The sequence below is a fragment of the Xenia sp. Carnegie-2017 genome, unplaced genomic scaffold (assembly GCF_021976095.1).
Source record: "Xenia sp. Carnegie-2017 unplaced genomic scaffold, XeniaSp_v1 HiC_scaffold_3, whole genome shotgun sequence".
In the NCBI taxonomy this organism is placed as follows: domain Eukaryota; kingdom Metazoa; phylum Cnidaria; class Anthozoa; order Malacalcyonacea; family Xeniidae; genus Xenia; species Xenia sp. Carnegie-2017.
In genome coordinates, this window is record NW_025813493.1 from 515,128 (window position 1) to 542,205 (window position 27,078).

The 27,078-nt window shown below is 33.7% G+C and overlaps 2 protein-coding genes across 3 annotated transcripts; both read right to left on the reverse strand.

Moving 5' to 3' along the window:
* Window positions 1-448: 448 nt before the first annotated feature.
* On the reverse strand, window positions 449-13,010 carry LOC124454973 (cytochrome P450 4V2-like). Of its 2 annotated transcripts, XM_047005729.1 has the most exons (14): window positions 12,767-13,010; window positions 10,780-10,892; window positions 9,021-9,093; window positions 7,659-7,671; window positions 7,281-7,401; window positions 7,098-7,167; window positions 6,604-6,673; window positions 5,976-6,102; window positions 5,715-5,897; window positions 4,747-4,849; window positions 4,078-4,151; window positions 2,136-2,202; window positions 1,702-1,881; window positions 449-1,262 (listed from the first exon to the last, which is right to left on the reverse strand). In XM_047005729.1, exons 1-14 carry the CDS (start codon window positions 12,927-12,929, stop codon window positions 1,090-1,092), a joined length of 1,530 nt encoding a protein of 509 aa, XP_046861685.1. In that variant the 5' UTR covers window positions 12,930-13,010; the 3' UTR covers window positions 449-1,089. The 2 variants fall into 2 exon arrangements, with proteins under 2 accessions (XP_046861685.1, XP_046861686.1); XM_047005730.1 differs by lacking the exons at window positions 7,659-7,671; window positions 12,767-13,010.
* A 2,843-nt stretch (window positions 13,011-15,853) lies between these two features.
* Window positions 15,854-24,153, reverse strand: LOC124454977 (tetraspanin-9-like). Its single transcript, XM_047005734.1, has 8 exons — window positions 23,852-24,153; window positions 19,703-19,772; window positions 18,804-18,995; window positions 18,445-18,519; window positions 17,922-18,023; window positions 17,493-17,573; window positions 16,706-16,789; window positions 15,854-16,140 (listed from the first exon to the last, which is right to left on the reverse strand). Exons 2-8 carry the CDS (start codon window positions 19,757-19,759, stop codon window positions 16,003-16,005), a joined length of 729 nt encoding a protein of 242 aa, XP_046861690.1. The 5' UTR covers window positions 19,760-19,772; window positions 23,852-24,153; the 3' UTR covers window positions 15,854-16,002.
* Between the last annotated feature and the right edge of the window lie 2,925 nt (window positions 24,154-27,078).

Genomic DNA, 27,078 nt, shown 5'->3' on the forward strand with positions numbered 1-27,078 from the left:
TGTCATTTCTGTCTTTGACATTATGCAAACTTTAAGTTGATAAAGGCACTTCTTTCACTATAATCATATTGGCATAAGCCATACAAAATGTGGATTTACAAAACAAAGTTTGTTTAGATCAGAATGATGTGGCATGCCAGCTTGAAATTTGCAATTCTAAAATGAAATTATGAAGCCCAGCTGAGTTATATCTTTTGCGTTTATGTTATTCTTTTCTTAAAAACTTTGGTTTTTCTAGTCTCAAATAGCGGTATAAACTAATGATGAACAAAAGAAGTAAAATTATAATTAATGCCAGACTACCTTAAAGGCAAACGTGTTACCTTTGTAAGTATGGGAAAGTGTCAACTGCATGACAAACTAGTTATTCGCAAAAATGAAGCAAAAACGTCAAATTTTACCATTTTTTGACGCAAGACAAAACGCTAATGAATTGAGAATTAATAGATGAACGAAAGTAACAGGAATTTTATTATTATAACTAACCATATATGATACATTTGCACCTCTTTTTATTGAACGAAATAGTGAAATAGTTGCCGAAATAGTTTCCCTTATATTATCAAGAAATTGCTAAAAGAATTCGATAGGGACATGAAAAAACACAACACACCAACTGTACTACCCAACATGCTTTGCGTAGTATTATGAAAAAAGTTATTTTGGAAAACATTCAAGATGAAGTTCCATAAACTGTATATTTTACAGTTTTGTTGAATTAAAAGACACTCGATTCTTTGACTAAGGCTGAGACAATTTTTAGCTTTAAATTGACGTTTTTTTATTTTCCTTTTATATGTTTTATCTGTGTGTTAGTTATGTTGTAATGTATATATTTGTTGATAAAGTTATTGTTAATGTGTTATGTCTTAGGGCTTAAGTGCGAAGTATGTTCATAGCGATCGAAACATCCACATGAAATACTTAAATAGTTGTAAGATTGGATTAAACACAAGGAGAGGAGTGCAATGTGGTAATAATTTGTCCATCAGTCTCAAACATTATCAATAACCACGTGATCAAGATGGCTTCACATTGTAAGCATGCGTAATTTTCACTTCTCTGAATATAAAAAATACTTATTCAACATTAGTTCTCGTACGTTTCCCGTCTCTCAAGCGTTATCATGACACCATCGGCTGAATTTAAAATAATATCAGGACTTTTCCTAATGCCTTGAGTCTTCTGGGTTGAAAATATCTTGAAATGACGTAAAATTGCTGCGACGACTATTTTCTCCTCCATAAGTGCAAATTTTTGTCCTACAAATAAGTCATATCGATTATTCATATGAACAGTGAACGCAAGAAGCAGAAAGAAATCTATTTTATAAAGCAATACTTTAAATTGCCCCAGGTTCATTTTTCTGTGTTAGGATCTAAATTGTTAAAGAATGCAAATGGCAGGGAATAGTATAATAAAATCTTGGGCTCATTGTCTTGTTTTGCCTCCTATACTAATAAACAAGCTAATTTGTAGCCTTCTAGAAACGCAACTACACAATACAGTACAAACATGATTTTTGTGAAGTTACCTTACGAGAGATGTTTCTTTCCAAATTATTGCTCTATGCGTTTTATTTAAATTTTGTAGTTCAAAAGGCAAATTTCAGTGCATGCACTGTTTTAAATTTCAAATACAGCAAAATTATTTCAATAACTCGTCAGATTATCTACAAATATATCTAAGATACACACTCACCAATGCAGTTTCTTGGGCCAGCAGAGAAAGGTACATAAGCAAATGGGTTTCTTCCATGATTTCTTCCAGGCAGAAATCTGTCTGGATTAAATATTAACGGATCCTTCCAAACATTAGGATGAAGATGTAAGGCCATGGGTGCAACAAAAACATTACAACCTTTAGGTATGTCATATTCACCTGTCGATATAAAAAAAGAGACACTATTTATCTGGGGAATAACATAAAAATTAGGGAACCATTCCAAACTGCAAGGTTTCGCTAAAAACAGGATATATAATTTATTGACACTGAATCTTTACTTATTTGTGAAAAGGGGAGCTCCACTCAAGATTCGAAGCATCCTTCTCCAGACTGTACTAGCCTAACAATCAACGTTTATTCATGTATTCAAATCTCAGTTCTTAGTTATGTTAAAATCATTAAACACTGACCAAGTTTACAATCATGAGTAACTTCACGACCCAGCAACGGAACTGATGGGAAGAGACGTAAAGCTTCCTGAAATGAGTAACTTCTTTCATTATTTGTGTAAATTAAGATGGAAAGCAGTTATTTATAGCTACATGAATAACACTGTTCTTGAAGTATCTATGTAATGTGTAAATTAAGATGGAAAGCAAATATTTATAGCTACATGAATAACACTGTTCTTGAAGTATCTATGTAATGTGTAAATTAAGATGGAAAGGAATTATTTATAGCTACAAAAATAACACTGTTCTTGAAGTATCTATGTAATGTGTAAATTAAGATGGAAAGCAATTATTTATAGCTATATGAATAACACTGTTCTTGAAGTATCTATGTAATGTGTAAATTAAGATGGAAAGCAATTATTTATAGCTACATGAATAACACTGTTCTTGAAGTATCTATGTAATGTGTAAATTAAGATGGAAAGCAATTATTTATAGCTACATGAATAACACTGTTCTTGAAGTATCTATGTAATGTGTAAATTAAGATGGAAAGCAAATATTTATAGCTACATGAATAACACTGTTCTTGAAGTATCTATGTAATGTGTAAATTAAGATGGAAAGGACTTATTTATAGCTACAAAAATAACACTGTTCTTGAAGTATCTATGTAATGTGTAAATTAAGATGGAAAGCAATTATTTATAGCTATATGAATAACACTGTTCTTGAAGTATCTATATAATGTGTAAATTAAGATGGAAAGCAGTTATTTATAGCTACATGAATAACACTGTTCTTGAAGTATCTATGTAATGTGTAAATTAAGATAAAAAGCAGTTATTTATAGCTACATGAATAACACTGTTCTTGAAGTATCTATGTAATATGTAAATTAAGATGGAAAGCAATTATTTATAGCTACATGAATAACACTGTTCTTGAAGTATCTATGTAATATGTAAATTAAGATGGAAAGCAATTATTTATAGCTACATGAATAACACTGTTCTTGAAGTATCTATGTAATGTGTAAATTAAGATGGAAAGCAATTATTTATAGCTACATGAATAACACTGTTCTTGAATTATCTATGTAATGTGTAAATTAAGATGAAAAGCAATTATTTATAGCTATATGAATAACACTGTTCTTGAAGTATCTATGTAATATGTAAATTAAGATGGAAAGCAATTATTTATAGCTACATGAATAACACTGTTCTTGAAGTATCTATGTAATGTGTAAATTAAGATGGAAAGCAATTATTTATAGCTACATGAATAACACTGTTCTTGAAGTATCTATGTAATGTGTAAATTAAGATGGAAAGCAATTATTTATAGCTATATGAATAACACTGTTCTTAAAGTATCTATGTAATGTGTAAATTAAGATGGAAAGCAATTATTTATAGCTACATGAATAACACTGTTCTTGAAGTATCTATGTAATGTGTAAATTAAGATGGAAAGCAATTATTTATAGCTATATGAATAACACTGTTCTTAAAGTATCTATGTAATGTGTAAATTAAGATGGAAAGCAATTATTTATAGCTACATGAATAACACTGTTCTTGAAGTATCTTTGTAATTGAACAATACGACATACAACGTTATATTCAACACACATAACTACTAGAGTTAACTTCTAAAGGAAAACTCGTTCCAGGACTTGCAAGTTGCATTGTTCAAACGCGCAACAAGTTGAAAGTCATTTCTTTCTAACAGAGTAGCTAAGCTTTTGGCATTTCAAAAGAGAAATGCACGGCCAAAATAACTTTATAATAGTTTTCCTTACTCTTCCTGCGACAAGTTTGTAATAGCTTCCCTTACCCCCCTGCAACAACTTTATATGAGTTTCCCTAACACCTTTCCGCTTTCTTTTTTGCATTTAGTCGTAAGAAAAATTCACTGATAGTAGGGTTACGTAGCAGTCGTAGTATAATACCTTTATGGCACATTCAACATAGATTAAGTTCTTCAGTTGATCAGGACTTATATCTCCGCCATCAGACACAGATGCTGTGAAATACAAAAGATAGAAAAGTAACAGTCTATATTAATCTCCATAAATAGTATCTTGCCTAGTTCTGAGAATATAAGGATCATGCATAAAAAACATTTAACTCAATAAAATTCGCAGTCATGAATGCGACTGAACTTCATTAGAAAATGTTTATTTTCATGAGCATAAAATGTAAATCCCCTTTGAACTCTGCACTAAACTATTCCTTGGAATGGGAAATCGAAACAAATACAATCACCAAACTGGTGTAGAGTTTCCTGTTTTCAGTTAAATTCTTTGTCTCGTAAAAGATGTGTTGTATAATTAAATGGCACGTACATGGTGCTCAACAAAGTACTCTTTATTGAGTGAGACTTTTTTGAATTGTGACACACTTAGGAATTCAAATCAGGCTCTGATTTTAATAGAGGCTATACTGGTTGGGATAGCCTGTACAAATTGGGACAGCCTGTACAAGTTGGGACAGCCTGTACAAGTTGGGACAGCCTGTACAGGTTGGGATAGCCTGTACAGGTTGGGATAGCCTGTACAAGTAAGGCAGTTATAAACAACAGCCCATAAATAGACAAAAATAGTGAGGTTATATTTTACCAAAAAAATCATCAACCTCTTTGTGTAAACGTTGTTGTACTTCAGGATGAATAGCAATTAAATGAATGACCCATTGCAAGGAAGCGGCTGTTGTGTCATGTCCCTTGGAAACCAAAAGAATTATATGAACTAATACATAAAAAATTATATAAAATATGAAATTTTAAGCAACGTGCCAACGCACCTAACATGTTCACTCAACAGGCACTCAACATTGTCTTGCGTTTGTTGAGTAATGTTTAGTACGTATGTACAAACGCTCTCAACATGTTGAGGTTATGAGATAAAATGTTTCACGAGACGTATCAACGGCGCTCTTTTTCAACAAGCGCTGATGAGTCGAAAGTTTGAAAAAGTTCAAACTTCTCTCAAAACCACTCAACACCACTCAACATCTCTCAACACCGCTCAAAACCACTCACACAGCGCAACACCGCTCAACACCACTCAACACCTCTCAACACCGCTCAACACCTCTTAGCATAACTCAACACCTCTCAACACCACTCAACACCTCTCAACACCTCTAAACATGTTAAGTCTGCAATGTCCAGAGCATGTATAGTGAACATGTTGAATGCGTTTCCACATTCACACGTTGTACGTGTATAGAACTATAAATGGTTATTGTAATAACTGTAATTTATTTGTTTCTATGAGATGTGTCTAGAATCCTACATACATACAAATATTATAAACAGATCTATAGAATGAATAAGAATATAAAGGTGGAAACTACAAGAACGCCTTTAGTGTTATGTTTCATTTCAAATATTTAGCATCAGGTAAACACTTCTGAACAATAAGTGAAATAATTTAAGTGCTTTTCGAAATATTTTGTGTGATCATGTGATCAAGCCCATTCAAAAAAACTTTGAGCATGTTATTGCGCGGCATATATCCTCCTCAAAAGCACAATCAATAATAGCGTTAGCACCTTTGTAGTCATAAAAAGTAAGATATCTTACCTCAAACATGAACGTGTCAACTTCTTCACTGATTCCTTCTCTTGTAATGTTGCCCTCATCATATTGCTCCAACAAGAGGTCAAGAAACGCTAAAATATGACGCTTACTATCTGTCACATATTGTGTTGTTTCACTGACGCTGTGCTTTTCTTCATGGCGCTTTTCAATGCGATTGTCTATTACCTTTCAAAAAAAATAAATTTAGCGTTCTACAGTAGAAGAAATATTTTCACACTTTAACAGAGTTTCAAAGAAAATTACCCTGTTTGTAAAATTATGAAGAATATCCAGATATTTTTTCGTCAATTTTCCTTGATATAATAGGTTGTAGATAAAATCTGGCCACAACCAAGGTGATTTTTGACGCTCTTGGATCAGCTCACAAATGCTATTGATAGACGTAATACAAAAAATAAATTGAACAACGCGTAATTTACTTTACTGGAAAAATCAACATCACGGCATCACAAACCATTTTGCTAGTTCAAGTTAAAAATCTTGGTATAATAAAGAATAATCATAAAGAGTTGTGTGCATAGATTTAAAGCAAAGAAAGGTTTTAAATGTTTGTGGTTGTTCTTGCTTTTGTTATGCAATTCAATTTATTTGGAAAAACAGTATCCGTTATGATCTTAAAAGTATATACACGTTTTCAGAGATAACTTGACACAAGCAATAATTTTTACATATTTTCTTCGCCATAATTTTCCCATCGACTAACTCATAAAAAACTTTTTTTACTCTCATTCTTGTAAACAGTATTCACTGCTCTTTGTGTGCAAGTTAAGTAATGGCTGCCATATTGGATAATTTTGACAAATTACGACGCAATTGTCATCTAACATGGCGAAAAATTTCATCGAAACTTATTTTTCCTTCTATATCGCACCTGAATACAGAACTAATGTACTCGGAGTTTTGTCCAAATTGAGCATGAATATCAATTCCCATTGACGTTTCTGAAAAAATAAATTCAAATTAAAAATGTTATAATCAATCAGTCGTATGATATGAAATTAGTAGAAAATTTATATTCAAATAATCCATCAAAAATGAAATAAAATAAATTAAAAAGTGATCGTCTGTGCTATAGTAAAAGGCAAAACTCCAGCATAATGCATTTGTAAGAACATTTAGATACAAAATCTACACCGTAACTTGTCAATCTATATATATTATGGATAAAAAATAGAATCCCTGCATGGCTAGAAAAACAGCCAGCAAAAAAGTCCAATTGCGAATAGAATTCGTGAATATTGCAATGGAAACTTGCATCATAGAATGGAAAGTTCACCCAAATATGTGGCTTTCACATTAAATGTCAGATAACATTAAATCAAACTTATTGTTACATCATGTTGAAAAATTAATACCATAACATACCACATATTATATCTAGGACACACAAGGATAAATAAGGTACGATATTGAACTCCTTTTTTCCAACTCTTTCCTATAATATTTAATAATTTTTTCAGAACACGATGCTCAACACTTCGTAACAGAAATGTTGCAGCTGACTGCTTAGCAACCAATTGTTCAAATATTACTTGGAAAAATACTCACTTGAAGCAGATCGACAAGTTTTGTGGCATGCTTTTGATGTATGGAAAGAAAATCGTTTAGAATTTTAAAATGGAATGTCGGTGTAAGCAGTCTTCTCCGATATTTCCATTTTTCACCAGTGCTAACAAATGAAAAACAAATTAATGTAAAGTGACAGCAGTGAAATTAAGAAATTCCTAAAATTTGCAACGATCAAATGATGCAAGAAGTGATATTAATACGTATATCTACTTCTAAACAATAAAATATAAAACTGTGAGCTTGTGAACAGCATTTGATGTTTGCGATGTAACCATTTGTTTGTTTAACGTTAATTCCAAACAAAAATTGCACCGAAAAAATTACATCGAACGTTTAAAATTGAAATTGAATTTTTACCTGGTCAACAATCCTAAAAATAAAAATAAAAATAAAAAAAGTCAAAATTGAGGGCCGTTCTAAACTTCCATGTGAAAGAGGGTTTGGAATCGAATGCAAACTTTTGTATCTCATGGAAAGTCGACAATGGTACTGAATATATATAGACTAAACCAAAGCGTTTCCCCTGCAGTTCACCTGGTTGTTACAAAAGCTAACTTCATGTGGCTATTGTCACAGAAAAATGATTATACAGAAGGGTCACTCAGGTGTACAACGCGTCCTCATGTCGGCCATTATTCCAGCCAGATGATTAGGATTTCTCACTTGTTTCCAACCATTAAAATTACATGACGTCAATACTTAATAATGAATTCAAGTATATTTTGACTTAAGAAATGACTTCGGATCATTTTAAAAGTTTGGAAAAAGTCAAAAGCCCTAATCATCTGGCTGGAATAATGGCGGCCACCATGCGCGGCACGACATGCGCAAGGACAAAAACATCAAAGGTTCCGACACGAGTGACTCTTCTGTATATTCTTATTCTGTGCTAAATTCAAGAAAAATTCAATGATTCTAAGCATTTAAAGGAAAATATCAAGCTATGACACTCTACAAATAGGAATGACAGCAAAAATAATGCAACAAAAGAATATAATGCGAGAGGAAAAAAAGCTCTGTCTTTTTTCTCATTTGAGAAATCATATTTCCTAAACGTAGCAGATCTTTTCAGAAGCTTTTAATCTTCAGTTCTCCGACCTGAACCTTGCCCCTCGCTACTAATCCTTCTTAATAATCATTTGAGATTGTTGAGAAACACCTAGTGGACGGCTTTCAGCATATAAACATTTTGATGTCTTAAACTATGACTTCGGATAAGGAAACCAGAATGCATTAAAAATTTTGAAACAAGGAAATATCTACATTTTTGTTGGCTCACAAAGTGATGTCACGTAGTATGATGCAATATTTCAAGTTCATAGTACAGCTAATATTTCTATGAAGAAGTAGAGTTGCCAAGTAGCAAAATGGCAATTTTCTCTGAGCCCCAGGCTTCTATCCAGCAAGATAAGAGCAACAATAACTTTGAAAACAAGTGCAAATGTAATAATGACTTAGTGAGCAAATTTTTATAAGAACGCTAACTTTAGTACGTCAATTTCATATTATTATTCTGATTACTAAGCATAAAATATTACAATTTTTAAGTATAATTCTACAAATGTGAGATGTGGGGGGAAGAGGGCACATTGCAAAAAGTTTTGCCCCAGGCCCCAAATATTGTTTGAGCGGCCCTGGAATAATGAAAGATTTATCAACCAAGATGTATTTCTTAACCATCAATAATGCAAACATCTATCTGAAGCATTAAAAGCTTACCTGTCCCAAGCCATGAATGCAGGAAAGTATAAAGGTATGATTTGGTAATGTTTCTTTGACTCGATAGCACAACCTAAAAATATTTTGTAAGCAGTCTCAAATCGTTTATCTGCGTATTTCATTATTCAGGAACTTAACTATTTTCGATATAACATCACATGCAGAAGCAACGACAAGTAAAATTTTAAAGCAAAGCCAATTTGCCACTTTTTGATTTCGGCACACAAACAAATTTTTCTTGCGCCTGCGCGTTGTGTATGTATAAATACTCGAAAAATAAAAACAATTCTGATTATTGAAGTATTACCACTTCAACATACAAAAACCGTTCAACCAATCAGCGTTCAATAAATTCACACGACCAATGCATAGAGCAATGTTATACAGCCAAACGAGTGAAAATGTAGTAACGAAGTTGACGTCATAACTTTTTTTACGTCACGTTACGTTACACAATTACAGCGTATTGAAACAAACAAGTTGGGAACAAAGTTGACGTCATAACTTTTTACGTCACGTTACATTACACAGTTATAGCGTATTGAAACAAACAAGTTGGGAACGAAGTTGACGTCATAACTGTTTTTATGTCACTTTACGTTACACAGTTACAGCGTATTGAAACAAACAAGTTGGGAGCGAAGATGACGTCATAACTTTTTTCATATCACGTTAAGTTACACAGTTACAGCGTATTGAAACAAACAAGTTGGGAGCGAAGATGACGTCATAACTTTTTTCATATCACGTTACGTTACACAGTTACAGCGTATTGAAACAAACAAGTTGGCAGCGAACTTGACGTCATAACTTTTTTCATATCACGTTACGTTACACAGTTACAGCGTATTGAAACAAACAAGTTGGGAACAAAGTTGACGTCATAACTTTTTTCATATCACGTTACGTTACACAGTTACAGCGTATTGAAACAAACAAGTTGAGAACAAAGTTGACGTCATAACTTTTTTCATGTCACGTTACGTTACACAGTTACAGCGTATTGAAACAAACAAGTTGGGAACAAAGTTGACGTCATAACTTTTTTCATATCACGTTACGTTACACAGTTACAGCGTATTGAAACAAACAAGTTGGGAACAAAGTTGACGTCATAACTTTTTTCATATCACGTTACGTTACACAGTTACAGCGTATTGAAACAAACAAGTTGGGAACAAAGTTGACGTCATAACTTTTTTCATATCACGTTACGTTACACAGTTACAGCGTATTGAAACAAACAAGTTGGGAACAAAGTTGACGTCATAACTTTTTTCATATCACGTTACGTTACACAGTTACAGCGTATTGAAACAAACAAGTTGAGAACAAAGTTGACGTCATAACTTTTTTCATGTCACGTTACGTTACACAGTTACAGCGTATTGAAACAAACAAGTTGGGAACGAAGTTGATGTTGCAAGTTGTCGATACATCATACATTTAAAAACTACGATAAATTTCTCACACGATGTGATTCACCAAAAAATTATTTCATGACAATCATAAACTATCCAGGCCACAAGTTTTGGTCATGGAAAGCATATTTGCGGGATTTATCATTATTCATTTCTTTAGAATCCGTTGTTTATTTAGTGAGTCAACAAAGAAAAATTTTCATGGCTGGAGCAAATTTGCAGACCGGCTCCCGGACACACCACTGTTTTTGCCAGCTCATATAAATTTCATCTTTTCTAAAATATTCAAAGTATATACAATATGAAAGATATATAACGCATTTTATTTTTGTGCAAACCTCTGTGTACTCAGGCGTAAAAACTACTATCACAGGTTGAAGTCCAATCCATGCAACAATTAGGCCATCATTTTGAAATTCTATCGACCAATCAATGATTTGCTTATAGAACTCTGAAAACAAATAAAATAAAGAGTTGCGTCAACAATGACACTTCCAATACTGCTGTTATTTTGAGCCGAGTCGTGGGCTCACAGTAAATTTCGACACTTTCAGCCATATCAAAATAGTCGACAAGACAATAATTTACTGTCTTAAGCCACTCGTTGTTAGCAATAGTTGCAACAATAGAAACATTAGTTAATTTACTTTCCACCATTTGAATGATACAAAAGCTAACCAACGAAACAATTACACGTCAATTACTAGCAATACAGTCGCTTACTAAGAGGAAAAGTTTATTGTGTTGTAAACTAGTAATTTACATTCTGTAACGTGACCGGACAGTAATTTTATTACATTTAATCATTAAAAATTGCACAATTCGGACGAAGCCTAGCTACTAAATGAATGATAATTTTTTCGAAGGTCTTTTAAGTTTCTTAAATAGAAAATGTTTATGATTTAAGCAAGACGTACAAGAAAACAAAACAATACTTCTACGTATGTCTGATTTTGATAAAAAAATAACATTAATGATATACGTCGTACTGGATCTAATTGCGTACAATTGTAAATATTTAGCACATCGATTAGTGCACTTATATCAATATTCCATACTGCACTATTACCAATGATTTAATTTGCTACACCCGTACACCCTTCATTATCTCTATTTTGCAAAGCAATGGACATCGCTGAATAAAACGAAGTATAATTGTACGTTGTGTTACGTCACACAGAGACTTGATCCAGTCCCTATGCCAATTGTCAACTTTTACTGTCGAATTTCATATTTGATCAATAATAGTTCGATAGCGACGCAGTATGGCAAGCCAAACCTGCCAAAAGTGTATCGAGATTTATAAGTCGTATTAGAATTACTATAAGTGTATTCGAGATTCGTAAAGTGGTACTCAAAATTACTATAATGCGGTGTGAAAACTATATTATTATTGTTGAGTTGTGTATGACGAGATTTATATGACGAGTTGTTTTATAAACTGTGACGAGATTTATAAGACGAGTTTTATATGACGAGTTTCATATGACGAGATTTATAAGACGAGTTTTATATGACGAGTTTCATATGACGAGTTTTATATGACGAGTTTCATATGACGAGATTTATAAGACGAGTTTTTTTTATAAACTGTAACAGTGTAACGAGATTTATAAGAGGTTGTTTACAAACTGTAACGAGATTTCCCAAGATGGCGTCCGCTAGTAATGCAACTTATTTCGTAGCAAATGAAGTATGTATACAGTATAGATAGAAAATACAAAGTTACCAACCTGCCGAAATTTTGCATATAATTAATAACTGCTTTTGAAACAAACACGTGTTCTTTAACTCAATACTTCATGTTGTTAGAGGAAAACTCGCGATATGTGAAAACTATATTATTATTGTTGAGTTGTGTATGACGAGATTTATATGACGAGTTGTTTTATAAACTGTGACACCGCATTATAGTAATTTCGAGTACCACTTTACGAATCTCGAATACACTTATAGTAATTCTAATACGACTTATAAATCTCGATACACTTCTGGCAGGTTTGGCTTGCCATAACGCAGCGCATGAAAATATTGTGATATAAGTTTCAGATTACTCTTGAAGAAGCAATACGAGAGTGCTATAAAAAAAATTGTGAGATATGCGCATAAAAGCTTTTATACGCGAGGAATATCTGTGAGCGAATGCTTTCCCAAAATGCAGGCAAGCGTTAAGTGCATGTTATATGTAAACAACTAAATACATATTTCAAGCTGAAACCAAAAAAGTTTGGAGAATCTAGTGTTTAATCCAACCCGAGAAACAGTAATTATACATTTACCATGTTTGCTTAATATCGAATATTGATATAACGAAGATTTTCATACCGTGTGAATCTCTTTTCAGTTGCAAAGCATTTCCAAATAAAGGAACAGGTTTGGGCCCGGGAATTGCAGAAAGTTTACCATATAATTTGCGCTGGTTCCGTACGACGAGGCAATATGATAAAAACAGAATTAAAAATACGAATGTGATTACTAAAACCACCATTTACACATCGATAATGTTCATGAAACATCTACTGCTGTAATGCAATGCTGTACTGTGACGATAATAAAATTGACCAAAGGTCAAAACAAGCGAAGTGTGAAATCATTGTTTACTTGTGGTAATCACAATTGTTACCCGTGATTTTATTAGCTTTTGATTAGGGCATCTTACTTCCAACTTCCTAAGTCATAACCGAATATACTCAATATTCACTTTTATGTTTATATTAAACCGGAGCCTCTAAATCAAAGTATTTAACATACTCGAACTTTAAATATGTGAATGGTTTGTTTGCCTTGACCTTCATCAACCTCAAGAGCCACGAGTTAAAATAAAAAATATTATTAAATAAGTTATATCTAAGGAAAATACTATAGTATGCCAACTGTGTAAATCGAACTAAAATGAAAATGAAAATATTTCATTTATAAAGATGCAATTGTTGACTTATGGCAATAGCAGGCCTGGACATCTTGCTAATTTTAATTACTTGTTGATATTTAGTACAAAAAAGAAATGCGAAACACATACTCGACGTCAGTCAACCAATAAAAACAAAAATTATCTTCATGCGTTGCTGATTATGGGAAATGGTGTTGAATTCCACCTTGTTACTATCGCAAGAACTTCATGCAAAAAAATCATACATGCTGATGCTGTTCTAGAAGTTGAAAGAGATAATCTTTAACAGTACCTATTTATAATTCCTTACAATCCCATAAAAGAGCTTGCAATTAATTTGATAGTTAAGGGTGATAAAACTATTCGAAGTAACTTGCACAGTCCAGTTTTGTAAATTTCATTATTTTTCTTTCACTTGCACTAAATTGGTTATATAATCAACTCTCGTACTTTTTTTGCAAACTTAACCAATCCATTTATTGTGAGAAAGAAAGGTTTCCAGCTGTTGGATATTTTAAATAGCATGATATTTAACTTCTGATTCTTGTGAAACTATATTCATAATGATTTATGAATTCTCAATGACAAAAAAGTCTCAGGGCAAGTCCATCACAAATACGTACTGTGAGAAACAACTCCTGAAATGTTAGTTAAACTGATAATCACTACAGCTAAATTATGACACTACCCGGTGAAAAAAAAATTGTAATCATAAAGTCATTGCAATCAACAAGACATGTTACAGATTTATGAAAATACAAATTTATATTTTTCAAATAAAAACTTTATATAGAGAGGGTTCTTAAGAATTCATAACTTTAAAATCAAAATTTATGTGCAAAAGGCATCACACAAGTTCATCCTTCTTATCTTGCAAAACATGAATTTACATCCAGTAGACATCTTAGAAGTAAACAAGCCTAATTCTGCTTGAGCATCTCAACATATGACATACCTACACACAATTGTAAACTTCAAACAAAGCTGAAGTCTTTTTTGCATACAATTCTCATTCTTTGAACTATTTTTATTCAAATAATTATTTAACAGTTTTACTAATGTGATGTTTACCAAACACAACTTGTTGTCAATCCCAAAATTTTATGTTGTTGCATAAGAACCATGGCTATTAAAATGCTTCTCGAAATCATCAGGATTATTGTAACTGCTACCACAAAGAGAGCAGATGTATCCAATATCTGATAAGTCTGACTTCTTAATCTCATTGTTATGTTTAAAACGTGCATCTGAATCATGAAGTCTAACAGCCGCATCAACCTTGTCGTGCTTTCCTCTACTTCTTTGCATATGTCACATTGATATGGCTTTGCACCAGAATGAGTCCTCTTATGTGAAACAAGATGTTGATGTTGGGTAAATTTTTCATCACATAAATCACATTTATAAGGTCTTTCGCCAGTATGTCGTCTTTTATGCACAGTTAAACAACCTGCATTGCCAAACGTCGCCCCACAATAATCACATTTCAACGGTCTCTCTTTCGAAAAAGCTTTGCTTTTTCTTCATCTTCCCTTTGCACAGATTAATGCTTTATAAAATCATAGTGATGTTGTGATTTATTTTTTAAAGCATTGTCTATCGCACAGTTATACAGAAAGGAAACACTATGATAGGTAAATACTCACATTATAATACGGCGATCTTATATGCATATTATTTATAACACTATATGAATATTGAGATATTGTCTTGATGATCTGCTTAACTGGAGTTGAAGGGGGATAGTGGCATCCATTGAATAGTAATGTATTGATTCATGTAAAATGGTATCTTAAAATTTTTTTATTTCACTTTCAATTATTAGCTTCTTTTAAAACGTTGGCAAAACTTGCACTCTAATGCAGAAGGCCTATAGGTCCTAATGTGATCGGCTGATTTGGGGGGCGCAAGAAATGAATTGAAATATACAGTCAATATGTAAACACCCCAAAAAATGAAAAACAAAAGAGATAGTGAAACCTCACTGAACTGTCATTTAACTCCAGTTATCGCGATCTGTTGACCATAAAGACGGTCAAGACGTTTGAAAACAGTTAATCTGACAGCGGATGTAACAATTACATTCTAACCATACTTTTAACCATTCAGTTACTTACAACGTTGTATGTTATAATTATTGAATGAGTCAGCGACATCAGAAAAACATTCAACATAAATGTTGAATTTGAATTGCTTCGTATTACAATAAAGAAATAGCCAGAACTAAAAAAGTTTATGAAAGAGAATGTCAAATTTATGGTGGGTTTTCTTACCATAGCAAGGTCAAATGCAACGAAGCCAGCCATTAAAAAAATTCTTATGATATTAATAGAATCATTGAGGGCCATTAGATAAAAATCAACAACAAATTACTGAAGAGTATTATGAGAATACTTTTCAGTGGTTAGAGAGGTAGCAGCCCATTTCTTTTCATATAGAAATATAGAGATCAACATTTTAAAAGAGAGTAGATCTGTGTTGGTATGATTGCAAATACACAAAATAAAAGCACGTGATTGGTATAAAGTGTGACCTGACTATACTTGTACATACGCATTTACAAAAGTATGATATTTTGAGAGTGTGTACATATCATTGCAAAAATACATCAAATAAATCTAAGAAATAACGTCTTAATGCTCTTGGAGAGAGCGTGTGCAAAAATTGATAGTTATCTTGATGAAAAAATTGAAACTTTGTTTTCAAAATTCACAGTAGTAGTCTTTGGTGTGTCAATTATTTCTCCGTGTTTCTTTCGACCTATCTTTGTCTTACAGATTAAAACAATCGTCAAACCTAAACCCAAGATCTAAAAAATAAATGAACAAAGAAAGAAACGTGAGCAGTTTTTGCCTAATAATATACAACTTGTATCAAATTATTAGAAGTTTTGATAAGCCATCGTACATTTGACAATTTGTTTTGGGCCTGTATTTTTTTATGCAACAAAGAAATAACGAAGTAAGTGGAAATTGCATTTTTCTACTTTTAGGAAGTTTTACTTCCATTTCAAACAGAAAGAAAAAAATATTCCCTTAAATTGTATCATACACTATAGAGCTTTTTGAAGAATCGTATCATCTCCTAGTTTTGGAAAAGTTAAATTGCGACTTGCAGTTTTTGTCTGAAGAGTTTTCGATCATTTCGCAGGAGCGATGAAATTACAAAATATAACTGGAAGGTTAAAGATTATCTTTCTTGTTGTGTAAAAATACAATCGTAAAACACAATGTCATATCACGATTGAACATAAGATTAGATTGGATATTTTTTGATCCATAATATATTATTAAGATGTATCACTGTGCTCGGATTTGGTAAGTTGATATTTTCAAACAACATATCATATATCAGAGAAAATTTTTTCCGGTTACCTGAATCGAAAAAAAGGAACCACCAATAATGATAAGAATTTTTAGATTGTCTTTAAGGTCAGTTTTGATTTTATCATAACATCCCTGTGGTACAAAACAGGAAATATAATTAAAATGTAATATTGCATTGAACAATTGTTTCCAGTGAATAATTTGAATTTATTTTCTTAATTACGCATGCAAAGTGTATTTTTCCCGCAATCTGATTGGCTGCAACAGCCGGCGGCTTTTTAGGATATCTTTACGAAGTCCGAAATTGATATTTTTGTGCAAGGTTCACTAAGTCAGATTTAAGTTAAGCTGATTTATAAGCCATGTAAATTGATTGAAGGAGAAAGTAAAATGTATTAGATGAGAGTTACAATAGCGAGAGAATTTCAGCCATTATCCAGATGAAGTGAACTTTGTAGAAAACAATCCAATTTTAGTCTCAGCAAGGCACATCAGCCATTTTACAACGCGAATTTCTTCGTCATAAAGTAAAACAACAAAAACGCTATTTGATGTTGAAGCTGATCCGTGCTTAAAAAATATTTCCGCTCGGTTTCATGATATACACTTAGTGTTTGCTCCCGAGGGCAAAAGTGTCTGTTTTCCAAAATCCTGATTGTTTTCTGAATGTTTTTTTCTTAGTTAAATTTCGCCGCTTAATTTGAATTTTTTTCGGTTCCATAGCAGTTTTATTTGCATTAACTCTTCACAATATTGTATACCATTAACTCTTCTATAATATGTATTCATAAAATGTAATTTTGCTTTATTTTAGTTATAACTAGATCAAACTTACCGTACTACTATATGTTGCATTTATGCAAGGTACATTGACATTGCCGTAGTCTGTAGCACCGTTAATTCCACAGCATTTGTACTGAAGAAAATTGAGAAAGTTATGGAAATTGAGAGGACTATTTTTCATAAATTGTTGGCTCATAGAGTATTAACTTAGAGTGAGTTGCTCACTCGTCATTCTTCATTCAAATAACAGCGCATGCAAATTCATATTTTGCAGCTGTATACCATATGATAGGACAACTATATACTGCGTTAAATGTGTGAAATATTGTTGTAAAAATTGTAAAATTTATGTCTTTAGCAAATTAACAAAGTAATTCATCAAATAAATGTATGTTATTTCATTTTTAAAGTGCATTTTGTGCGTTCAGGATGCCGTTGTCTGAAAAGATGAGATGTAGGTCAAAATATAATGAGTTCAAACCTTTTCTTCAAATTTGTTCCAATGCTCTTGAAATTTTGTAGAACCTTTAATGCTTACTACAAATGTTTCGTTGAAACATTGTTTCAGGTCTTTCTTAACTTTCTTAAAGAATACAAATTCAACATAAATTAAGCAAAAGTTATTAATAATTATATTTCAAACGCTTTATTTACTTTCAAAAAGTCATGAATGTCAACGATTAAAAGTCTAAGAGAGTTTAATATCATAAAATAAGAACTAAATTGAAATCAACCATCAAGATAATTCGACATTCCAAGTTTGCTTTAAATTGTATAACTCAAATGTCAAGTGAAGACATGAAATTCAATAAAACTAAACATAAAAATTGCAAAAAACATTGATATTACAAATGGGCAGCAACAAATTTCTTTCAAGTGCATGAAAATTTAGTTAATTTTTGCATGAATATGAATTACGAACGAGTGAGCATGCATAATTCAACTGAGTTCAGGAAAATTGTAAGTTAAAAAATTAAAACAATATCACTCGGTCGTGAAATTACCTTAGATCTTTCTACGCCAAATAGATATGCAACAGCAAATTCACAAGCGGAAACGATCAACAATAGAACGAAGTACTAAAAAAATGAGTACTTAGTATTCAGTTATAACACTTTTCTTAAAAGTTCTTTAAGGCTACACAAAGTATAACATATAACTGTGACTTTTAGCAAACGCTAATTATTTTAATTTTTTTGCCGAGGTGTTGAGGATTAAATACAAAAGTGTGCGGCTTGTCTGCATTTCGTTGGCAAAACCTACTTTATAAAAACGTTTTTAACCATCTTATTAACTCTCAATCATCAACATTGGGTAATGAAAGTTATTCTATTAAAATTTTCCATTCAGAATTTCAACATACTATTCTCAGAAAACAGGGATTCTTTTTCAATGCACCATAGCAACCAAAGAAAGCAATGATAAAAACGACAGCTCCAAGAGCCAATAGGAGATTTGAACCAGTGTCCCATGAATATTTGTCACAAAGATCAAGGTAATCGGCATCCTCAAGTTTTAAGTACGCTCCAATCACAATTAGACCTGCGCCAGAGAGCTAAAAATAAATAAAAAGCTCTTGACTTCAGTGCGATGACAGACAAATTTATTGTTGCCCCAGTACTACCCAAGTTCGCTATCTGTAAACTAATGTCATGAAAGATACTAATTATCATAAACGAACGTACAAATAGTGACGAAAACATCCATAGTTATCTTTATCAGAAAATACATTATTATGCTACACTGAGATAAATTTATTGAATAAATCAAAATGATTCTATCACAATTTTTAAAAAATTGGCTTGTACATTCCTACTAATTTAAACTTATATTTCGACAATTCTATTCATTTTATTGCCTGAGATAAGATGACAGAATTTAATGGTCACGACCATAATGCAAATGTCGGACCTAGATTGTATAACCTTAACAATTGTTCTGTTTGTCCTCTGGTTTATTTTTCTGTAACTTTCAAGTGAGCGAATATTGAAAAGAGGGCTTAAGTTGAGAAAATACGGTAAACTTAAACGAAAATAGACTTTCAATATCATTAGAATTAAAAGAAGAAAAGACTCAAGCTATATTTATGCAACAACGACAATCTATGCAATTACATGGATTGCCGGCATTGTTCTAGTACCGCACATGCTTAAGTTGCAGTTATTTTAGTAAAACATGCAGCAAACAGACAGAAAAAAATACATATATAACACATAGATGGCTAATAGTAACACGCATTATATTCAAGCAATAAAAACTTACAAAGAAAATAAAATTGAAGAAAAAGACCAAATATCTGATGCATGTGTACCCACACATTTCACACTAAAACCTAAAATAAAACAAAACAGGTAAATGTCAATATTAACTAAATTAAAACTCAAATCACTTCCAGTTGAAAATTGTGAAAATTCAAATTCTCCATACGGCCGTTGAAATAGTTCATTTAATAGTTAATCAGCCTAAACATTTTGGTAGCCTTTTCTCTCATATGAGTTACTACATTTTATATAGCACCATCAGTTTTACAGTGAAAAGAATTGTATAGCTGCTTTTATCAATGAACTTTTCCAGAGTTCCTGCACTCCTTAGTTTTTACCTTTAACAACATGTGCAGCTTGCCAGCCCAATCTTTTTGTAATGCTAAGCAAGTATTTTAATGCTCTCTCTAAACGTCCGAGAAATGAATGTTGGAATGCTTTAAAAATTGTGTTTCATATGCCCTGATGTCTCTTTAAGGAGTGCGTTGTGCGTGTTGTAATGTAGAACTAAACGCTTGTAGGGCGAGTTTGGCGTGTTGTAATGTAGAACTAAACGCTTGTATGGCGAGTTTGGCGTGTTGTAATGTAGAACAAAACGCTTGTAGGGCGAGTTTGGCGTGCTGTAATGTAGAACTAAACGCTTGTAGGGCGAGTTTGGCGTGTTGTAATGTAGAATTAAACGCTTGTAGGGCGAGTTTGGCGTGTTGTAATGTAGGACTAAACGCTTGTAGGGTGAGTTTGGCGTGTTGTAATGTAGGACTAAACGTTGTAGGGTGAGTTTGGCGTGTTGTAATGTAGAACTAAACGTTGTAGGGCGAGTTTGGCGTGTTGTAATGTAGGACTTAACGTTGTAGGGTGAGTTTGGCGTGTTGTAATGTAGAACTAAACGCTTGTAGGGCGAGTTTGGCGTAGTGTAATGTAGAACTAAACGCTTGTAGGGCAAGTTTGGCGTGTTGTAATATAGGACTTAACGTTGTAGAGGTAAGTTTGGCGTGTTGTAATGTAGAACTAAACGCTTGTAGGGCGAGTTTGGCGTAGTGTAATGTGTAACTAAACACTTGCAGGGCGAGTTTGTTGTGTTGTAATGTAGAACTAAACGTTGTAGGGTGAGTTTGGCGTGTTGTAATGTAGAACTAAACGTTATAGGGTGAGTTTGGCGTGTTGTAATGTAGGACTAAACTCTTGTAGGGCGAGTTTGGCGTGTTATAATGTAGGACTAAACGCTTGTAGGGCGAGTTTGGCGTGTTGTAATGTAGGACTAAACTCTTGTAGGGCGAGTTTGGCGTGTTGTAATGTAGAACTAAACGTTGTAGGGTGAGTTTGGCGTGTTGTAATGTAGGACTAAACTCTTGTAGGGCGAGTTTGGCGTGTTGTAATGTAGGACTAAACGTTGTAGGGTGAGTTTGGTGTGTTGTAATGTAGGACTAAACTCTTGTAGGGCGAGTTTGACGTGTTGTAATGTAGGACTAAACTCTTGTAGGGTAAGTTTGGCGTGTTGTAATGTAGGACTAAACGTTTTAGAGTGAGTTTGGCGTGTTGTTATGTAGGACTGAACTCTTGTAGGGCGAGTTTGGCGTGTTATAATGTAGGACTAAACGCTTGTAGGGCGAGTTTGGCGTGTTGTAATGTAGGACTAAACTCTTGTAGGGCGAGTTTGGCGTGTTGTAATGTAGAACTAAACGTTGTAGGGTGAGTTTGGCGTGTTGTAATGTAGGACTAAACTCTTGTAGGGCGAGTTTGGCGTGTTGTAATGTAGGACTAAACGTTGTAGGGTGAGTTTGGTGTGTTGTAATGTAGGACTAAACTCTTGTAGGGCGAGTTTGACGTGTTGTAATGTAGGACTAAACTCTTGTAGGGTAAGTTTGGCGTGTTGTAATGTAGGACTAAACGTTTTAGAGTGAGTTTGGCGTGTTGTTATGTAGGACTAAACACTTGTAGGGCGAGATTGGCGTGTTGTAATGTAGGACTAAACTCTTGTAGGGCGAGTTTGGCGTGTTGTAATGTAGGACTAAACGTTGTAGGGTGAGTTTGGTGTGTTGTAATGTAGGACTAAACTCTTGTAGGGCGAGTTTGGCGTGTTGTAATGTAGGACTAAACGTTGTAGGGTGAGTTTGGTGTGTTGTAATGTAGGACTAAACTCTTGTAGGGCGAGTTTGACGTGTTGTAATGTAGGACTAAACTCTTGTAGGGTAAGTTTGGCGTGTTGTAATGTAGGACTAAACGTTTTAGAGTGAGTTTGGCGTGTTGTTATGTAGGACTAAACACTTGTAGGGCGAGATTGGCGTGTTGTAATGTAGGACTAAACTCTTGTAGGGCGAGTTTGGCGTGTTGTAATGTAGGACTAAACGTTGTAGGGTGAGTTTGGTGTGTTGTAATGTAGGACTAAACTCTTGTAGGGCGAGTTTGACGTGTTGTAATGTAGGACTAAACTCTTGTAGGGCGAGTTTGGCGTGTTGTAATGTAGGACTAAACTCTTGTAGGGCGAGTTTGGCGTGTTGTAATGTAGGACTAAACTCTTGTAGGGCGAGTTTGACGTGTTGTAATGTAGGACTAAACGCTTGTAGGACAAGTTTGGCGTGTTGTAATGTAGGACTAAACTCTTGTAGGGCGAGTTTGGCGTGTTGTAATGTAGGACTAAACGCTTGTAGGGTGAGTTTGGCGTGTTGTAATGTAGGACTAAACGCTTGTAGGGCGAGTTTGGCGTGTTGTAATGTAGGACTAAACTCTTGTAGGGCGAGTTTGGCGTGTTGTAATGTAGGACTAAACGCTTGTAGGGCGAGTTTGGCGTGTTGTAATGTAGAACTAAACGCTTGTAGGGCGAGTTTGACGTGTTGTAATGTAGGACTAAACTCTTGTAGGGCGAGTTTGGCGTGTTGTAATGTAGGACTAAACGCTTGTAGGGTGAGTTTGGCATGTTGTAATGTAGAACTAAACGCTTGTAGGGCGAGTTTGACGTGTTGTAATGTAGAACTAAACGCTTGTAGGGCGAGTTTGGCGTGTTGTAATGTAGGACTGAATGTTTATAAAATCATGTCACTTATCAGTAACGAGAAAGAACAAAGCTGTTAGTTGGCAAAATAAGCATGTACGTAGCATACACGACAAGTTTATTAAAAATGAAAGCTTTTACACATTTACAGTCACTAGGACGACACTAGGACGTCAAGTGGAGGGATGAATAGTCATATTTTAAGCTTGGCCCTGTTGGTGTCTTTTGAAATTAAAATCGTTAACAAACCAAATCATTCAAATATAAAGGAATATATGAATATTCACCCCTTCACTTAACGTTCTAGTTTGGCTACTGTTTGGGGTAATACGTTCAATAGTATCGTAAATAGCTGTCTGACTGCTCTTAGTTGATTTCAACAATATATTTTATAATTATGCCTTACGTTATCTTTCCCTGAAAAGAATCTTTAAATAGTTTTTTTATAGTGAAAGAAAAGACAGCGGACCGTACATATTACGCTATGACTAATTTCGTAATATATTTGAATACTCAAGCTGATGATGCACCACGCGATCTCACGCCGATAAAATATTGCCGACCCTCCCGACAGTATAGTTGCTATTGTTGGAGTCTGATGTCAAACTTCCTGGACTACTATGTAAATTCTGATTAATTATTCCCTGTGCTTCTCTTCCACTACTCTGTAACGTGGCGTGTATTAAACTGTTGTTGTATTGAATCCGTGTAATTATCCTCCATTATGTCAAGGGACGCCCCGTCGACAGCTAGGTTAATATTGTTGCACAAAACTATGAACATTTATGGTATCGAAGATTAGAAAATGACGCCTGAATGTCACATTCAAGATGCCTTCATAACACAGGAATTGGTTATGAACTTCTTAAATACAAAACCATTAAATATAAAACAGTCCAGTAGCTTTGAGCTACATTGAAATCTTAATTAAACACTGTTATTACGCATTTCGAGGTGAAATTAAGCGGTTTTATACGGATACGTTGAAACTGGGTACAATAAGAATGAGGTAAGCACCACTTATTTTGAATTAGCTACCTTTCGCTTTTGTAAATGTTAGACAAGCCCTTGATATGTTTGCTAAATAATATGTTTAGCTACGAAACCTTATACAATAACAAAGATAGTTTTATACGTAATGTTCGAGTAATTTGCATTTACCTTCACACGAAGAACAAAATGAAGAAATTCCTTGCCAGAAACTGCACAGTTGTGTTCAGTGTTGCTAGATGGGTAGACTACGGTGGCCCACAAGGGACACGACCTCTTTATACAAAATTCACGTCCAGTTTCTACGGAAAAATCGACCTTTTTCCTAGAAATCGACCTTCTTCCTAGAAATCGACTTCCTCCATGGAAATAGACCTTCTTTGTGGAAATCGACCTTCTTTGTAGAAATCGACTTCCTCCATGGAAATAGACATTCTCCGTAGAAATCGACCTTCTCCGTAGAAATCGACCTTTTTCGTAGATATCGACCTTCTCCGTAGAAATCGACATTCTCCGTAGAAATCGACCTTCTCCGTAGAAATCGACCTTCTCCGTAGAAATCAATCCGTAGAAATCAACCTTCTCCGTAGATATCGACCTTCACCGTAGAAATCAACCTTCTCCGTAGAAATCAACCTTCTCCGTAGAAATCGACCTTCTCCGTAGAAATCAACCTTCACCGTAGAAATCAACCTTCTCTGTAGATATCGACCTTCTCCGTAGAAATCGACCTTCTCCGTAGAAATCAACCTTCTCCGTAGAAATCGACCTTCTCCGTAGAAATCGACCTTCACCGTAGAAATCAACCTTCACCGTAGAAATCAACCTTCTCCGTAGATATCGACCTTCTCCGTAGAAATCGACCTTCTCCGTAGATATCGTCTTTCTCCGTAGAAATCAACCTTCTCCGTAGATATCGACCTTCTCCGTAGAAATCGACCTTCTCCGTAGATATCGACCTTCTCCGTAGAAGTCGACCTTCTCCGTAGAATCGACCTTCTCCGTAGATATCGAACCTCTCCGTAGAAATCGACCTTCTCCGTAGATATCGAACCTCTCCGTAGAAATAGACCTTCTCCGTAGACAACGCAGTCTCTTCCTTAAATTAACTCTATACGCTAATTGTGAAAATACCCTCAAATAGACTCTATAAGTCAATTCGAAACGTCCATTTGAACAACAGGCCTGGTGACTTGCCTGCCTGGTCAAAACCACGCAACCCATCATTTACCGCAATCTACTATCCCGCGAAGTTTTTGATATCCTCAATCGTTTATTGTAAAGTGTATGCTCTTCTGATTGCATTTTTTTTTAAATTCAATTTAAACTTTAATATTAAGTGGCGTGTTTCGCATTATTGCTGAAATGGAAGAAAACAATGGTAGTGGTAAGTAATTTTACACATTACACTTAAGTTATAAAATTACAAATACTGAAATACATAGGCCAATCCAGTGGCTAATTTATGTATTGAAGGCTATGTTAGCTTTTAGGAGACCTATACTTGCTTGCTTTTTGAAAAGATAAACAAGAGTGCTTATCCATTCTCTTCTTGGTCATAAATGCATCTTAATGAACAAACATCAACTCTAGTACACTATTTTACAAATAGAAATTACTATACAGAACTAACAATAGCATGCACATATGAGTGATATGATTTAGCTTAGTTAGCTACACCTGACTTAAAGGATCAGTCCACAAGTTAAGGTAACCTTGAACGAATATTGATTGTATAAAACAAATAAGCTTCAAGATTACAATGTTTTAAATACTAAGTAACTTAAGTTTGTCCAAAAGACTTATATTTTGAAAAAGAAAGTTCTTTCAAGTAAACTTGAATAGCTGCCAGTATCATATTGCTGTGATCACCTGCAAAATACATGTCAATCTGATGCTGTAGATATTTTTACTTTGACAAGTTAAACTATAACAATTTACATATGTAAGTGTGTACAAGACTTTCGATCTTGCAAGTTAAACTGTAAACTGTTTACCATCAAAAAGAAGGGTATTTTCATGTTCAAAGTAAAAATTATATAGTTGGACTAAAACCTTTGGCATGGTTACCTTGCTGTTCCTCAGTATGTTTTTCTCGATATCACATGCTCATTTATTTGTAAAGTTTGTTAATTAGTAATTACAATATTTTAATTTTTAAACATTATTTTTTATAGATTTTGATGTACTAGAATTAGATGTTACAGAATATGTTGATGTATCTTCTGAAAAATTTGTAAGTTCATCAAATATTTATTGTAAAGGAAATACGAGAAGTGTTAAGGCATCCTAGAGTCATAATGATTGTGCTCAACAGTGATATAGCAATCTCAATAGTTTTGTGAGCTGGTATTCATTTGGTGCTTGCTTTGCCATGCTAAGTTCTTAAAATAATTGTTTCTTCTGGATTAAAACATGCATTAATTTTTTATTTCATTGTTGGCCAAGGTTTCTTAGAGCTTAAATATATAGAAGCACAAAACAGCTCAGCAATATAAATAGCTTGTGCACCAACTTTCATTGATGCTTTCAACATGCCTAATTTTGCAGTGAGACTAAAGGGGAATACCCAGCTTGTAAGTTGTGATCCTGCTCCATAAATTTTAGAGCATCATTATTTCATTTCTATTGAGATCTATTGTTTTAACAGTAAATGAGAACATAGGAGTCAACATAACTGGACTTAAGACGTTAAAGGGGATTTGCAATTTGCAGTAGCATCAATATATATGTATGTATTATTGTATTTACTTTCAGGTTTTTGAGAATCAGCTACTGCTGAATCATACAAATTCTAAGTGTCAGCTGATTATAAAAATAAGCAGTTTTTTTATTCACCCTATGTATACCCATTGCTTTCATTCAAATATGCATGAATCTAATTTTTTAAGTAAAGAACTGATATTTTAGAATTATGTTAAAACTAAAGGAAATTGAAATGATGACCTGTTGTTGTAGTTAAGAAATTAAAAGCAATTACTTTGTTCAACAACTCAACAAGAAAACATATAAATTAGTTAGTACAATGCAGGGAATACTGTTTATTAGGTAAGACTCAAAGACACACATATATTTAATGTTCTTGTGCTATTCTGCCCCCTCATCGTTATCATCTAGCAAAAGTTTATTATATATCAAATGTCTATGAAGCGTACACTTTGTATTAAAACTGTGTTTTGAATTGTTGCTTTTATTGTGTTTAAATTGTGTTTTCAATTGTATGCGTGTTGCTGAAACTGGGGATTAAAAGTACACAGTTTTCTTGCACTTAAAGGTTACGTAAATAATGTGATTAGTTTCATGTTTGTAGATGTAGATTGTCCAGGTCAGTAGAGTTATGAGAAGGACTGTTTTGTTGATGTTGACTGACGTTTCGACAACCTTAGAGGTAGTCATCT

Excerpts from the sequence above, each read along its gene's own strand:
- LOC124454977 (XM_047005734.1), bottom strand. The coding sequence starts at position 19,759 with ATGTGTGGGTACACATGCATCAGATATTTGGTCTTTTTCTTCAATTTT. Across the intron at positions 18,520-18,803 it reads ATCCCTGTTTTCTGAGAATA|TACTTCGTTCTATTGTTGAT; the intron begins GTATGTTGAAAT and ends TCATTTTTTTAG. Across the intron at positions 16,141-16,705 it reads GTTCCTTTTTTTCGATTCAG|ATCTTGGGTTTAGGTTTGAC; the intron begins GTAACCGGAAAA and ends TTTATTTTTTAG.
- LOC124454973 (XM_047005729.1), bottom strand. The coding sequence starts at position 12,929 with ATGGTGGTTTTAGTAATCACATTCGTATTTTTAATTCTGTTTTTATCA. Across the intron at positions 10,893-12,766 it reads ACTGAAAAGAGATTCACACG|AGTTCTATAAGCAAATCATT; the intron begins GTATGAAAATCT and ends ATTTGTTTTCAG. Across the intron at positions 6,103-6,603 it reads TACATTAGTTCTGTATTCAG|CATTTGTGAGCTGATCCAAG; the intron begins GTGCGATATAGA and ends GTCTATCAATAG.